This window comes from Lepidothrix coronata, unplaced genomic scaffold, assembly GCF_001604755.1.
Source record: "Lepidothrix coronata isolate B3197 unplaced genomic scaffold, Lepidothrix_coronata-1.0 Scaffold345, whole genome shotgun sequence".
Lineage (NCBI taxonomy): Eukaryota > Metazoa > Chordata > Aves > Passeriformes > Pipridae > Lepidothrix > Lepidothrix coronata.
This window is the reverse complement of record NW_016690525.1, coordinates 187533-202457: the sequence shown is the minus strand read 5'-3', so window position 1 is coordinate 202457 and position 14925 is coordinate 187533. Positions and strand designations below refer to the sequence as shown.

General features: G+C 69.2%; 2 protein-coding genes across 3 annotated transcripts in view; one reads left to right on the top strand and one right to left on the bottom strand.

Moving 5' to 3' along the window:
* Positions 1-4166: 4166 nt before the first annotated feature.
* PARP10 (poly(ADP-ribose) polymerase family member 10) lies at positions 4167-10189 on the bottom strand. Its single transcript, XM_017838545.1, has 10 exons — positions 9771-10189; positions 8936-9181; positions 8403-8621; positions 7773-8314; positions 7320-7532; positions 7081-7219; positions 6036-6953; positions 5831-5967; positions 5583-5760; positions 4167-5019 (listed from the first exon to the last, which is right to left on the bottom strand). The coding sequence occupies exons 1-10, from the start codon at positions 9928-9930 to the stop codon at positions 4718-4720; spliced, it is 3054 nt and encodes a 1017-aa protein (XP_017694034.1). The 5' UTR covers positions 9931-10189; the 3' UTR covers positions 4167-4717.
* A 1266-nt stretch (positions 10190-11455) lies between these two features.
* Positions 11456-14925, top strand: part of GRINA (glutamate ionotropic receptor NMDA type subunit associated protein 1) — a 6384-nt gene continuing 2914 nt past the window's right edge. Inside the window, exons 1-4 of one of the 2 annotated variants that reach the window (XM_017838564.1) lie at positions 11456-11505; positions 13461-13797; positions 14458-14570; positions 14641-14841. In XM_017838564.1, coding sequence (XP_017694053.1) covers positions 13491-13797; positions 14458-14570; positions 14641-14841 — 621 coding nt within the window. In that variant the 5' untranslated portion in view covers positions 11456-11505; positions 13461-13490. Of the gene's footprint in view, positions 11506-12896; positions 13029-13460; positions 13798-14457; positions 14571-14640; positions 14842-14925 lie in introns of those variants that run through there. The other variant, XM_017838563.1, reaches the window with a different exon arrangement.

The following is a 14925-nucleotide window of genomic DNA, read 5'->3' as shown; positions in this document are numbered from 1 at the left end:
GGGGGGGGGGGCGGGGGGGGGGGGCGGGGGGGGGGGGGGCTGGGGGGGGGCGTGGGGAAAAGGTGGAGGGCGGGGGGGGGGAGCAGGTGAGGGGCGGGCTTGGGGCGGGCGTGGGGGGGTAGGTGAGGGCGAGAGGAGGGGGCAGGTGGGCGCCGGGAGTGGGGGGCAGGTGAGAGGCGGGCGTGGGGGGCAGCGCGGCGCGCGCCAGTGCCAAGCCTGAGTCACCGGCTCCATCGCCCACGTCCCCCCCGCAGCCCCCCCTCCCCGGGCCTGACGCGCCGCCTCCCCCCACCCACAGGGGCACCCATAGGGACCCCGCCGCCCCCTCGAGCTCTCCCCGCCCCCGGGGACTGGAGCCTCAGTCTCCGAACGCCCCTCGCACCCTCAGCACAGCCCCCCCCGCACCCCACGGCCCCAGAACGACCCTCCACGCCGCATCACCCAGCCCCCATGGCTCCTGCGGCCCCCCCCACTCCTGCCCTGCAGCATCCCCGCAGCCCCCTCCCGGAGCCCCCACGCCGCTCGCGGCCCCACGGGGGGGGGGTGAGCGAGGAGGGTTCCACGCGCGGGGACTCACCGTGCGCCGCGATGTCCGCCGGGGCGCGACGGGGGAGCATGACCGGGGGGGAAACGGCACCGGCGGTGATTCCGGGGGGGATGCGGCACCGGGGGGGGAACAGCGGCACCGGTACCGCGGAGGCTCCCGGGGGTGAACGGCCCCGGGGGCTCCGCCCGCACCGGCACCGGCTCGGGCTCCGCGGCAGGGGCGGGGCGGGGGGCGGGGAGCGGGGGGGGCCTTATCTCACCGCCCCACCCTCCGCAGCCAGCGCACCCCGCGGGAGGGGGCACCCCCATGGGGCACCTGGTGCGGGAAGGGTTAACCCCGACCAGCGCACCCAGCGTCGGGGGTAACCCCGACCAGTGCTCCCAGTACAGCCGGTATGGAAAGGGCTAACCTCGACCAATGCTCCCAGTACAGTCAGCACCAGGGGTAACCCTGACCAGTGCTCCCAGTACAGCCAGCAACAGGGGCCGATCCTGACCAGTGCTCCCAGTACAGTCAGCACCAGGGGTAACCCTGACCAGTGCTCCCAGTACAGCCGGTATGGAAAGGGCTAACCTCGACCAATGCTCCCAGTACAGTCAGCACCAGGGGTAACCCTGACCAGTGCTCCCAGTACAGCCAGCAACAGGGGCCGATCCTGACCAGTGCTCCCAGTACAGTCAGCACCAGGGGTAACCCTGACCAGTGCTCCCAGTACAGCCGGGATGGCACGGGTTAGCTGTGACCAGTGCACCCAATACGGAGAGGGTTAACTGACCAGTACACCCAGTATGGAGAGGGTTAACCATCACCACTGCAACCACTGAGAGAGGGTGAACCCCACCCAGTGTTCCCAGCAAAGCTGGTCCCATCCCACGCTCCCACAAGGGGGTCCCACAGCCCCTTGGCACTCCGGCACTCCTGGTGCTCCCGGCACTGCTCAGGGACACCCAGGACATCCCACCCGGGAGGCACCGCAGGGGGACCAGCTCCAGCCCCCCACCAGCTCCACCTGGGCACACAGGTGTGTGCACATCACCAGCACATCACCAGGACACTGCAGGCACACCACTGGCACATCACTGGGACACCATGGGCACATCAGTGGCGCATCACTGGCACACCAGCCTGGGCAGCATCACGTTTGCACGTGGGACAGGCCACCTCCAGCTGCTGCACCCAGAGCCCCAGCAGAGCCCCTGTGGCAGAGGGAAGAGACAGGAGCCCTGGAATGGGCCTGGCACAGCTCTGGCAGGGCCCTGGAACAGCTCGGGCATGGCTCCAGCATGGTGCTCACAACCTTGCTGGCCGCTGGCCTTTCCCCTGGCCACAAGACAAAGCTCGGCTCCAGCCACTGGTGCTGTAGGAGGGACCTGGCCTGGCAGCTGGGGAGGTCTTGGGAGCCAGGGGGACCCTGGGTGGATGGGGAGCTGGGAACAGGGCCGGTGCTGGAAACCAGTGTCAGGAGCCAGAGCCAGTGCCTTGATCCAGAGGTAATGCTGGGAACTGGAGCTGGAGTTGGGAACTGGTGCTGGGAACTAGAGCCAGTGCCGGGAAATGGAGCTGATGCCTTGAACCAGAACCCATGCCGTGAACCAAAGCTACTGCTTGTAGCCAGTGACAGGGACCAGAGCTGGTGCCGGGAACCAAAGCTGGTGCTGAGAACCAGAGGTGGTACCAGGAACTGGAACCAGTACCAGGAACCAGATCCAGTGTTGGGAGCCAGAGCTGCTCTGGGAACTGGAGCCGGTGCCGAGAACCGGAGCTGGTGCTGCCTGCTTGCCCCAGCCCTGTGGTGCCCAGGAGCCCTGCAGGGCCGGTGCCACAGGACAGAGTCAGCAGCACGGATGGGTGTGGGTGCCCATGCAGATGTGTGCACTCTCCTGCAGGTACACACCTGTGCAAACATCCATGCACCAACCTGCGTGTGTGCACAGGCACTCACACACAGACCCACACCTCGAATGTGCACACACCCATCTGCCCCACCCAAGGTACACACAAGTCATGCACGTGCATGAATGCACATATGTGAGTGTGCACATGTCTGCCCAAACGTGCGCTCACAGGTGTGAACACGGGTGAACAAGCATGTGCCCAGCCCTGCCCGCCTGTAGGCACACATGGCACACACCAGCACAAACACAGCTGTGTGCACACGCACAGGAACACACGTGCACACACATGCACACACACACATATATGTGGGGGGGGCTCGGGGGCTTCGATGCCTCCTGGTGCCTCCCAGTGCCTCCTGGTGCCTCCCTCCACACCCAGCCGCTGGCGCGGCATCGCACGGTTCAGCCGCCCCAGCCCCCCATGAGCCACATCGGGGGCAGCGCCGAAGGGCCCCGGCGCAGCCGCACCCACCGAGGACCCCAGACTGGGGTGGCGTGAAGACCCCCAGGGACCCCAGACCAGGGCAGTGCAATGTGGCACCTGCTGTGCCGAGGTCAGGGTCCCCTCCCAGCTCGACAGGACCCCAGCTCAGCCCCCCCAACCCGCTCTCGCTGCGGCCGTACCGGGGCTGCCGCTCGCTCCGTCCGTCCGGATCCGGTGCTGGCGCAGCCGCTCTCGCCGCGGTCATGTGCCGGTGCAGGCACGGGCGCAGGGAGCGAGTCCCCCGGCCAGAGCCGGACAAAGGGCCCCTTTCAGTCCCGCTGGGCCCCGCGGGCCCCTCGGCGCCAGGGGACAAAGGTCTGGCACGCTTGGCACCGGCAGCGCCGGGCGCTCCCCACCCGGGTCACCCCCGGGGCGGGGGGCACTGGGCCCTACCGGGGAGTGGGTGCGTGGCCAGGACCCCTTCTGTGCTCCCCGTCCCTCTCACCTCTGTGCGCCGGCGGCTCCCCCGGGAGCGGGGCTCGGCGCCACGTGCGCGGGGCTGGCACGGCTGGCACGGTGCCCCCGGGGATCCCAGAGCTGGCACACGTCAGCGGGGCTGGCACACGCCGGCGCGCACACTGCCCTGGAGCCGCCCGTGCCTGCGGGGCCGGAGCCACTGGTGCCACACCCGTGCCCACCCCGTGTGGGCTCCCCAAAGGGGTGTGGGTGCCACCGAGACCCCCAGTCCTGCAATTGCCCACCTGTGACCTGGGGCAACACAGGCACGTGGGGATGCCTGCGGGAGCTGTGTCCCCCCTACCCCCCCGTTGCCTGCCTGAGGGTCCCATTCGATGGGAACCAGCACTGCCCACATTTGCAGGGTGGGCACCCGGGTATCCCCCAGCATAGCTCAGGGCTGGCCTGTGGGACAGAGGAGCAGGCAGGGAGCAGGATGCAGGCAGCAAGTGGGGAGCAGGCAGAAGGCAGGGAAGAGGCAGGATGCAGGAAGGCAGCAGGCAGGATGCAGGGAGCAGGAAGCAGGTAGGGATGCAGGAGGCACCGGGTCCAGCCCTGGGGTGGCCCAGAGTCACCACCTGGCCCAGCCACCCCACGGGGGGACACAGCATCCCCACACAGCCCCACTTCCTAGTGCTCCCAGCTGAGACTGGGACCTCACTCACCCCAATCCCAGTGCTCCTAGTTGGGATTGATAACCTCCCCTAATCCAGTGCTCCCAGCCAGGACTGGGACCCACCCACACAGTCTCCCCCCTCAATCCCAGCTATGTAAAAGGCTCCAATTTATTCCCAGTTTTATTTGCAGTTTTATTCCCAATTTCACTGCTGTCACACTGGTGATCCCAAAGTCTTCCTGTCAGGCTCCTGCCCTGGCATAAGGGCATCCAGGAATGTGCCCAGGTGGGGACCCCCCCACTCTGAGACTCCTGAGCAGGGCGGGAATTCCCCTGAGCCCCCATGGCAGGGACTCCTCGAGCACTTGGTGTAGGGGTGGACACTGTAACCCCTGTGGTGGTACTGGTGCCAGGGGGGTCTGGAGGGTCAAGGGGGGACCACATGGCAGAGCTGGAGCTGGACAGCTCAGGAGGTACCCCCTTGGCAGAGCCAGTGCCAGGGGGCTCGAGGGGTGCTCCCACTGTGAGGACAGTGCCAGGAGGGTCAAAGGGGGCCCCTGCAGCAGAGCTGGTGTCGGGGGGGCTCAAGAGGTGCCCCCACAGCAGAGACAGTGCCAGGGGGCTCAGAGGGGTCAAAGAGGGCCCCTCTGGCAGAGCCGGTGCCAGGGGGCTCAGGGGGTGCCCCCACGGCAAAGACAGTGCCAGGGGGCTCAGGGAGGTCAGGGAGGGTGCCTGCGGCGGCAGGTGATCAGGTACTGGGGGTAGGCCTGGGTGTCGTTGAAGATGACAAAGATGTCGGGCTGCTGGGGGTTGTCCACAACGCTGTGGTAGCGCTGGGGGCCCTCGGCCCCCTCCCGCAGTGGGGGTGCCCGCAGCCCCTGCCGCCCGGCCGCAAACATCCCGGTCAGCACCTTGGCCACGAAGATGAACTTGGTGCCGTCGGCGCTGGGTGGCGAGTACTGATCCCGTGCCGAGATGGCCGCACGCGCCGCGAAGTACACACCGCGGCCGTACAGCGTGGCTGCGGGGACAGGGCTCAGCGGGGGCACCAGGGCCGTGTGCTGGCAGTGCCGGGCACAGAGCGGCACCCCGTTTCAGCACCGATGGCACCGTGACCACTTTGGCCCTGCATTCCAATTCCCGTGCTGATGGCACCGTGCCCCCATGATCACCCCATTCCTGCGCCAATGGCACCGTGCCCGCCTCAGCACTCTGCTCCCATGCCAATGGCACCGTGCCCCCATTGTCACCCTGTTTCCATGCTGTGTCCCGTTCCCACACCGATGTCACCATGCCTGGATCAGCACTCCATTCCCATGCCAACGGTGCCTGTGCCCTATTCCCATGCCGTCAGCACCATGTCCACACTGGTACTCTGTTCTCATGCCAATGGCACTGTGCCCCCCTTGGTGTCCTGTTCTCATGCTGATGGCATTGTTTCCACCTTGGTGCCCCATTCCCATGCTGACACCACCACACCCACATCAGCATCCTGTTCCCATGCTGATGGTCCCCTTTGGTGCTCTGTTCCCACACCAAGGACGCTGTGCCCACATCGTCATCCCGCATCTGCCCAGTGCTCACCGTTCTTGCCGCAGAAGCTGCGGTTGAAGCCGTGCAGGCAGATTTCATGGCTGGAGGCCTTGGTGGTGCCGTGGAAGAGGACGCGCTCCACGGCGGTGCCAGCGGCACACGCTCGCTCCACGCTGCCCTTCTTCAGCTGGTACTGCTTGTACAGCAGTGGGTGGATCAGTTTCTGCACCTGCCAGGCACCGCAGCGTCATTGCTCTGCCATGGGGGCACCCCCAGGGGTCCGGTGTCCCCAGACCCACCTGCACGATGCTGATCCGGCTGTGCAGCTCCTCCAGTGTCCCGTAGAAATGGTGAACAGTGTCAGTGAACTCCTCCGAGTCCTCGGCCAGTGGCATCAGCCGCACCTCCTCCTCCAGCCCTGGCACCTCCAGCCCTGCTGGACACGGCCACAGTGAACACGGGTGCAGCACAGGACAGGGCCGGCCCCACAGCACCAGCACGTACCGAGCAGGCAGCGGGCACTCTCAGTTGGGGGCTGGCTGCGGCAGACAGGCACGGCACGGGCGCTGCCGATGTCGTACTCCTCCATGCGCTCCAAGTCCACAGTGAAGGGCCGCCCGTCCAGCACCAGGTCCAGCCGGCGCTCCCGGCGCAGCCAGGCCTGCTCCAGCAGTGCTGCTGCCTCAGGGGCGTAGGGGACGACAGTGCCGGAGGGGTCCCAGCGCACCCAGTGTGCGGCAGCAGTGCTGGCAGCGGTGACAGCGGTGGCACTGAGCTCCGGCAGCGGCCGGCGCCGCAGCAGCGTGGCGAGGTCACGGGCAGCAGGGGCCACGTACTCGGCAAAGCCGTGCAGCGTGGCGGTGCCGCCGCGCAGGCTGAGGTGCACGGCGTGCCGGCGCTGCAGCAGGGCCAGCGCGTGGTGGCCGGCGGCCGGCAGCGCCCGCAGCCGCTCGCTCTCCACCTCCTGCGCCCGCAGCCGCCCCGCCAGCGCCCGCTCCAGCTCCTGCGGCACCTCCGACACGTCCCGCTCAAAGGAGCAGAACACTGTCACCTGCGCCGTGTCTGCTGCCACCAGTGCCTCCTCCAGCGAGGCCTCCAGCGCGGCCAGCAGCCCAGCATCCTCCTCCACCTGCTCCCGCTCCCGGCAGTAGGAGCGCAGGGAGAGAGCAGTGGCGCGTGCCAGCTCCTCATCCTCACGCCTCATGTTTTCCATGGAATACTGGATAGCCAGAGCCATCTCCGCCTCCTCCTCCACCCCAGTGCCCAACAGCGGCTCCCCGGCACCCTTCCCATCAGTCGTGTCGGGGAACTTGGCATCAGGGTCCCACTCACTGCCGAGGATGGCATCAGGCCACACCTTGGGGTCCCCATGGTCGCCAGCCTCGCCAGGGCGCAGCGCTGCCAGCAGCTCCCTGATCTCCTCTGTGGGAGCAGCAGGACATCAACCATGAGACCCCACCACGGCCTGGGGAAGAACCAGCATCCACGGCCCCCTCACCCCACCATGGCACTGAGAGAGTGGGCATCGGAGCAGTGCCCCGTCCCTCACCTATGCTGGAGTGAAAGCCATCACTGTCACCATCAGCAGCATCATCATCGCCCTCAGGCAGGTCCTGGTGCCAGGGGTGTGGTGCTGAGGGCTGGGGGTCCCAATGGCGGCTCAGGGGCAGCAGCTCCTCCAGCTCCTGCTTTGGGCACCGAGGGACGGCATCACCGGCACTGCTATGGCATAGCAGGGACCGGCACAACAGCACCCCGCCTGCCAGCCCCCTCCCCACGAGGCTGCACCTGCATGTCTGGGGGTCTCCAGGGGACACCATCCAGGTGGATGACACACTGGAAGCGGTTCTCCAGCTGCTGGAGGAGGCTCTGCCCGTCCAGGTCCCGCAGGAAGCGGGCAACACCAGGGAAGTGCAGCGTCACGGGGTGCGAGGCCACGGAGCCCAGCAGGCTCTGAAGGAAATCTGCTGCTGCCTGGCACCGGCCCAGCTCCCCACTCACCTGCCGGGAGGTGATCAGAAGGGTGGGGTGTCAGCACCTGGGCACTGGCACCTGGCTGGCTCCCCACTCACCAGCCAGCAGTGCAGGCAGTGCAGTTATCACCACGGGGCCAGCAGCCACTGCCAGAATGTGCCATGAGCACGGGGAGGTGGGAGCACAGCACAGAGCCCTGCCCACACCACACCTGCACCCCTGCCCACACCTCCCATACCCCCGTCCAGATCCCTGCTTGCAGCTCACCCGGAACCCAGCGATGTCCCCTCCCTCCAGAGGCAGCAGGGACACCTCAGGGATGCTGCCCAGCAGGTCCTGGTAGTGCCGCTGCAGGTACTGCAGTGCTCCCGGCTCCGCTGGCACCAGCACCTCATCCTGTGCTAGCAGAGCTGGCACCGGTGCCACCACCGACTCTGGGGCCACCACTGACACCCGCTCCGGGCACTGGCCCTGGTTGGTCACGGCCTCGAGTCCCTCTGTGTCCTTGTCCCTGCTGGGGAAGGCGGCTGATGGCTGCACTGGCACTGGGTGCGATGCCCGCGGCTCTGCCGGTGCTGCCAGCTCCGGGACTGCGGGGGCTGTGTCTGGTGCAGGGTCTGTGTCCGGCAGGGAATCTGTGTCCAGCAGAGGGGCTGTGTCCAGAGGGGGGGCTGTGTCCAGGGAGTGGGGGTCCACATCCAGGGGAGGGTCTCTGTCCTCCTCCAGTGGCTCCAGGAAGGGATAGTGGGGGGTGAGCTCCAGCACCGCATCTTGCAGACGGTGTGGCCTCTGCAGCACCCGCTCCGCGGCTGCAGGGAGACGGAGAGATGGGCAGCCAGTGGCCCAGCCAGGCCCCCCCGGCTCCCCTGGCACCAGCGGGGGTCCCTGCCGCCTCACCTGCCAGCTCCTGGAAGGTGACAATGGCCCGGTGCCCGCCCGGCAGCAGCTGCACGTCCTGCACGGAGCCGCCGCCGCTTCGTCGGTTCTCGAAGTAGAGCTCGAGCAGGTCCCGGCTCAGCGCCGGCCCCGCCGCCCGCACCAGCACCGCGGGGGTCTGTGGCACCCGCAGCAGCGCCAGCCCCCGGCTCTGTGCCCGCTGCTCCGCCGACGCCAGCTCTGCAGCACGGGCGGCGCTGGCACCACGGGACAACGGGGACCCCACGGCGGTGCCACCACCCCCACGGCAGCATCTGGGCACTGGGTGCCCCGCAGACCCCACACCCTAAAATACCACCCTGGTGCTCTCAGAACCCCAGCCCATCGCCCCCCTGCCCGCCAGTACTCCCACCCCATTGCATCCCCAGCCTCCTGGCACCCCCACCCTCTGGCAACCCCGCCCTATCACCTTGGCCCTCCATGCCCCCACCCCCGGCATGCCCACCCCATTACCCTCCCAAGCCCTGGTGCCCCCCCATGGTCTCCGGTCCCACCTGGGGGGGTGAGGGGGTCCCGCAGGTGCAGCAGCCTCCAGTCGGGTGCGGGGCCCCGGCACAGCCTGACAGTGCCAGGGGAGACGTCCAGCAGGGTCTCCAGGAGGAGGTCCAGGAGCTCGGGAGGGGTCCAGGGGTCGAGGCCACGCAGCAGCAGGCGGGTGGGGTCCCAGGGGGGGGCCAGGCACACCCCCAGTTTGGCCCCCCCCAGCTGGTGGCTGCCCCGGGTCAGCACGTTCTGTGCATCTGGGAGGGAACGTGGGGGTCACTGGGCTGGGGGGGCATCACCGGAGCCCACCCAGCACCCCCCAACCTCCCAGACCCTGGGGACACAGCACTGCTCACCAGTGCTCCCAGTGGGACTGAGACCCCCCAAATCCCATCCCAGTGCCCCTAGTGGGGCTGGGACCCCCAAACACAATCCCAGTGCTCCCAGTGGGGCTGAAATCCCCCACACCCCATCTCAGTGCTGCCAACTGGGACTGGGACTGCCAAACACCCCAATCCCAGTGCTCCCAGCTGGGACTAGGACCCCTCATAGACCCCATCCCAGAGCTCTCAGTTGGGACTGTGAATCCCCCACAGCCCATCCCAGTGCTTCCAACTGGGTCTGGAACCCCCCACCCCGTCCCAGTGCTCCCAGTTAGGACTGGGACCCTCCCCCACCCCATCCCAGTGCTCCCACTTGGAACTGTGACACCCACGCACCCCATCCCAGTGTTCCCAGTTGGGATTGTGACCCCTCACATCCCATCCCAGTGCTCCCATTTGGTACTGACTCCCCACAACCCATCTGAGCGCTCCCAGTCAGAACTGGGACCCTCCCCGCACTTACCCTGGGGGTCCTCGAAGGTGAGGAAGAAGAGGGGGCCGAGGCGCTGGCAGCTCTGCACAGGGCCACCCCCGGAGCGCCGCTGGCTCTCGAAGTACAGGACTAGCAGCTCCTCTGGGGTGTCAGGGGGGACCCCCCGCACCTCCAGCACTCCTCGCGCCATCCTGGGGCACCCACACGTTGGGGGGAGCTCCCCAGTGCCAGCACCCCCAGGGGGAGCACCTGCAATTCAGCCCCCCTGTCTCGGGGCACCCGCACGTTGGGGGGACCCCCTGCACCTCCAGCACCCCCCCACCCACCCCGGGACACCCACACACTGGGGGGGCGAGATGGAATCCCCTTCAGCTCCTCTACCCACCCTGTTCCTGCTCCCCCCAGCACCGGTGTGACCCCCGGACCAAGGACACCCCCTGCACCCACGCGTGACCTCAACCCCTCCCCAAACCCCACATCCGCATCCCCCCCCCGCACCTCCGTACCGAGGACACCCCCAGCCCTGCACCCCCCGGGCAGAGCCCCCCCACAGCCCTGGACACCCCTCACGGACGGGGCAGGACCCCCCACCTCTCCGGGGGCAGGAACCCTCCCCACGCCCCCGGGACAGGACCCCCCCCACGCACCGGACGTCGCGCGGCTCCGCCCCGGCAGCGAAACGAAACTGAAACGGGGCGGGAAGGGGAAGGGGAAGGGCGGGGGCGGGAACGGGGTGGGGACACGGGGCCGGACCCACGCGGGACGCGGGGACACGTGGCCGTCCCCCGCGCCTGACCAGCGGGCACGAGACCGGCCCCACGCGTCATAATGGGACACTGGACTTGTCCGATGCGTCACAGGGGGAACATGGAACCGGCCCCACGCGTGACGGGGGCACACGGGACCGGCCCCAAGTATAACATCGTGACACGTTACCGGCCCCACGCGTGACCGGGGGACACAAGACCATCCCTCGCGCGACAGGGGGACACGAGACCACCCCCGTGCGTGCCCTGGGAACACGAGAACAGTCCCACGCGGGACAAGGGACTAGTCCCACAGATGACATGGGGACACAGAACCAGCCCCAGATATTACCAGAGCCGGCCCCACGCGTGACAGAGGACACGTGACCATCACCTGCACGCGCCCACGGGACGGGGAACTGGCCCCAGACGCGACCATGGGGCACAGAACCGGCCCCACGCGTGAAACAAGGACACGGAACTGACCCCAGACGGGACCAGGGAACATGGGAACTGCCCCACTGCTGACTTGGGTACACGGGGCCGTGCCCAAGAGTGACACAGGGATACGTGACCAGCCCCACGGGTCACCAGAGGGCACCGGACCGGCCCCCGTGCGTAACCGGGAGACACGTGACCGACCCCACGCGTGACCGGGGACACGTGACCGGCCCCTGCGGTGTCCAGGGGACCCCGGACCGGCCCCACGCGTGACCGGGGGACAGGTGACGGGCCTCAGGAGTCTCCAGGGGACCTCGGACCGGCCCCACGCGGGACACGGCGGGGTGGAGCGGGTGACGCGGCTCCGCCGCCACAGGGGGGCGCTCTGCCGCGAGGCCCCGCCCCTTCAGCGGGTCACGCCCCCATATGCCACGCCCTCCTCCAAGCCCCGCCCCCAGCCTACGCGAGGAGCGGCAGGTCCAGCGCAGCTGCTGCCCCGCCCCTCTCCAGGCCCCGCCCCGCCCTGGCCCCGCCCCCCGGCGCGCAGCGAGAGGACCCCGCGCAGCTCGGCCCGGCCGGTGAGCGGGGGGCGCGGGGGGTCCCGGGGCTCTGGCGGGGGGGCGGGCGGTGGGAGGGGGCGCGGAGACCCCGGCGCCGCCCCCGAGCGCGGGTCTCCCCTGCCGTCCCGCGCTGCCGCATTACGCAGCGCACGGGTTCCGTGCGGGGAGCGGAGGGGGGGCCGGGGGTTGTAACAGGAGGGGGGAGCGCGGCCGAGGGGGACCCCGCGAGCGCGGACACAGGGGAAGGGTCCCCTGGGAGCCCCCCCGCGGCAGCGCTCGGGGATTAGGCTCGCTGCTGCCGTAAATAGGCCGTGCCGGGGCTTTACCGAGCGTCAGGGCAAAGCGGCTTACGGGGCTCCGGGAGAACCGGCGGGGGGGCGGGCGGCGGCACCCCCGCAACCCGTGATGCGGGAGCACCTGCACCCCCGCCCGCCTCCACCTCCCGCAGCCCGTGCTGCGGGCACCCCCACAACCCTTGCTGCATCCCCCGTAGCCCCTGCTGCGGGCGCCTCTGCACCCCTGGAACCCCCTACACCCCCTGCTGCGGGCACCCCCGCACACCCGCAATTCGTGCTGCGGGCACCACTGCACCTCCCGCACCCCCGGCACGCCTTGCAACCCGTGATGCGGCCACCCTTGCACGCCGTGCCCCCTGCACACCGTGCCCCTCGCGTTCCCGCAACCCGTGATGTAAACACCCCCTGCACCTACGGTACCCTGTACCGCGGGCCCCCGCACCCTGTGCCTCCCCCAACACGAGCTGCGGACACCCCTGAACCCCCCGCACCGCATGCAGCGTACTCCCCGTAGTGCCTGCACCCCGTGCCCCCCGTGCAGGGTGCCCCCCGTACCCACCACATACGGTGCGCCTCCTACCCCCTGTTCAGGGTGCCCCCCGTGCACCCCCCGCCTCACGGGGGAGCCCCCCATGCCCCCCCCACACCGTGTCCCCCGGGGGAGCCGCCCAGGCCCGCTGTGCCCCCGGTGCCGCCCCCGCGGTGCCGCAGGGCCGAGCCCCCCCCGTCCCCCGCCGCCCGCCCGGGGCGCGGGGCCGTCACGCGGCGGCTGCGGTTGGCGCTGCCCGTTGGCCGGGCCCGGGGCCCTGCGGCAGCGCTCGGCCCCGCACCGGCACCGCGACAGCAGCGGCACCGCACGGGCCCGGTACCGCCGACTGCCAGGCCGCGGCGCCGCACCGGTACCGCACCGGCGAGTGCGTGGTCCCTGCTGCGGGCGCAGCCGCCGCTCCCGCACTGCCCGGTTTTGTAACCGGGCCCCGCGAGCGGGGGCGGCCCCGGGGCTGCAGCGCAGCCCCCGCCCGGCCTCGATGAACGTGGGGCTGGGGCGGGGGCTGGCCGGACCCCGCACATCACCGCTCCCCGTCCGAGGGGGTGTTGCCATGGCAACGGCCCCGCCGCCATCTTGTGCGGGCCCGGGGTGGAGGGGGCCGGGCCGTGCCCCCCATCCCGGCAGTGCTGGGGACAGGGACTCACTCCCACGTTGTTGTGCTGAACTGGCTGGGGACCCCCAGGGCTGCCTGAAGGGCGAGTTGAGGGTCGGGGGGGGGGGGGGTGCGATTATGAAAGGGGGTGACAGCCATGGGGGGTAATGCAGAGGGGGTAATGGCCATTGGGGGTGACAGCCATGAGGGGCTTATGGCCGTGGGCATGATGAGGAGGGGGGTGGCGGCTATGGGGGGGTGATGCCATGGGGGTGGTGATGAGGAGGGGGGTGATAGCTGTGGGGGTTTGGTGTCTGTAGGGAAGTGACGGGGAGGGGGGTGATGACCCTGTGGGGGTGATGGGGAGGGGGTGATGGCCATAAGGGAGGTGATGGCTGAGGGGGGTGATGGGGGGAGGTGATGGTTGTGGGGAAGCGATAACCGTGGGGGGTGATGACTGTGAGGCGTGGTGAGGACAGTGACAGCCACGGGGGATGAAGACACCGACTCTGACCCCCTCTCCTCCCCCCCACAGCACAAAGGCGGCCGCAGCCTGCGGGACAAGATGTCCCACGAGAAGAGTTTCCTGGTGACGAGTGACGGCTTTGCGGGGCAGCAGCCGACGGCCCCCCCAGCCTACGCGCAGCCCCCCTACCCCGTCGCCCCATACCCCCAGCCCCAGTTCGCCCCCGCGCCCTACCCCCAGCCAGGCTTCACGCAGGGGCCGGGGCCGTATCCGCCGCCGGGGCCGTACCCCCCCGCCGGGCCGTACCCCGCCGGGCCGTACCCACCACCTGGGCCGTACCCCCAGGGCCCCTATGGGCAGCCGCCCTATGCCCAGCCCCAGCCCATGGTCCCCGGCGACCAGGACTGTAAGTACCAGGGAAGGGGGGGGCAGGGGGTACGCTCCAGGCTGGGGGGCTCCAAATGGGTGTATGACCGCCCTGGCTCCCGCCTGGGGGCTCCCAGTGGGTGTACAATGGGGGTGTCCCAGTGGGGTGTATGACCCCCATTTGGATTCCCTGTGGGGTGCTCCCAGGGGGGTGTACAACTGCCCCGGCTCCTTGCTGGGGGGCTCTGAATGGGCTGTACAACCCTTCCCCCTGGCTCCTGTTGGAGTTTGGGGGCTCCAGGTGTGGGGAGCAGCCCCCTGCTTTGGGCACTGACGGCAGGCCTGGGGGGCTCCCCTGCAGGGGGGGCCTATTTTGGCAGGGCTGTTCCTGTTGTGGCCCAGCTGTGTGGACGGTGAGGGTGGGTTTGGCAGGTCACACAGCTCAGGGGTCCTGAGTGGGGCAACAGGGACCCCCCCGTGGATCCTGGCTCCTGCCCCACATGTCCTGGGGGGCACTTGGGGTGGGCCCTGCCCACCGGGGATGGTGCTGGCCATGACCCTGGGTGGGGGGTCACTGCCCAGAGCCATGTCAGCTGTGACACCTGGCTTTGGGGGGCAGAGAGCCCTGCTCCCCATGGCCCCTGAGATGCCCCTGGGACCTCCAGCCCTACCCACTCAGTGATGTCCCCCCTCCCCACAGCCCCCCTGCACAGCACCTACCACGAGGACGGGCCCCCCTCCTACTATGACAACCAGGACTTCCCGTCTGCGCACTGGGATGACAAGAGCATCCGACAGGCCTTCATCCGCAAGGTGGGACACGGGGGGCTCTGGGGGGAGCACGGGGCGGTGGGGGCCCCCTGTGACCTGCCCCTGTCCCCAGGTGTTCCTGGTGCTCACGCTGCAGCTGACCGTCACCTTCGCCTTTGTGACCGTCTTCACCTTCGTCAAAGGTGTGCGGGGCTTCGTGCAGCGCAACGTGTGGACGTACTACGTGTCCTACGCCGTGTTCTTCATCTCCCTCATCGTCCTCAGCTGCTGCGGCGACTTCCGCCGCAAGCACCCCTGGAACCTCGTGTCCCTGGTGAGCTGGGGGCTGGCCCGGGGGGGCACGTGGCAGGTTTGGGGGTGCTGAGCTGGAGGCACATGGTGGGGTAGGTTGGGGGGC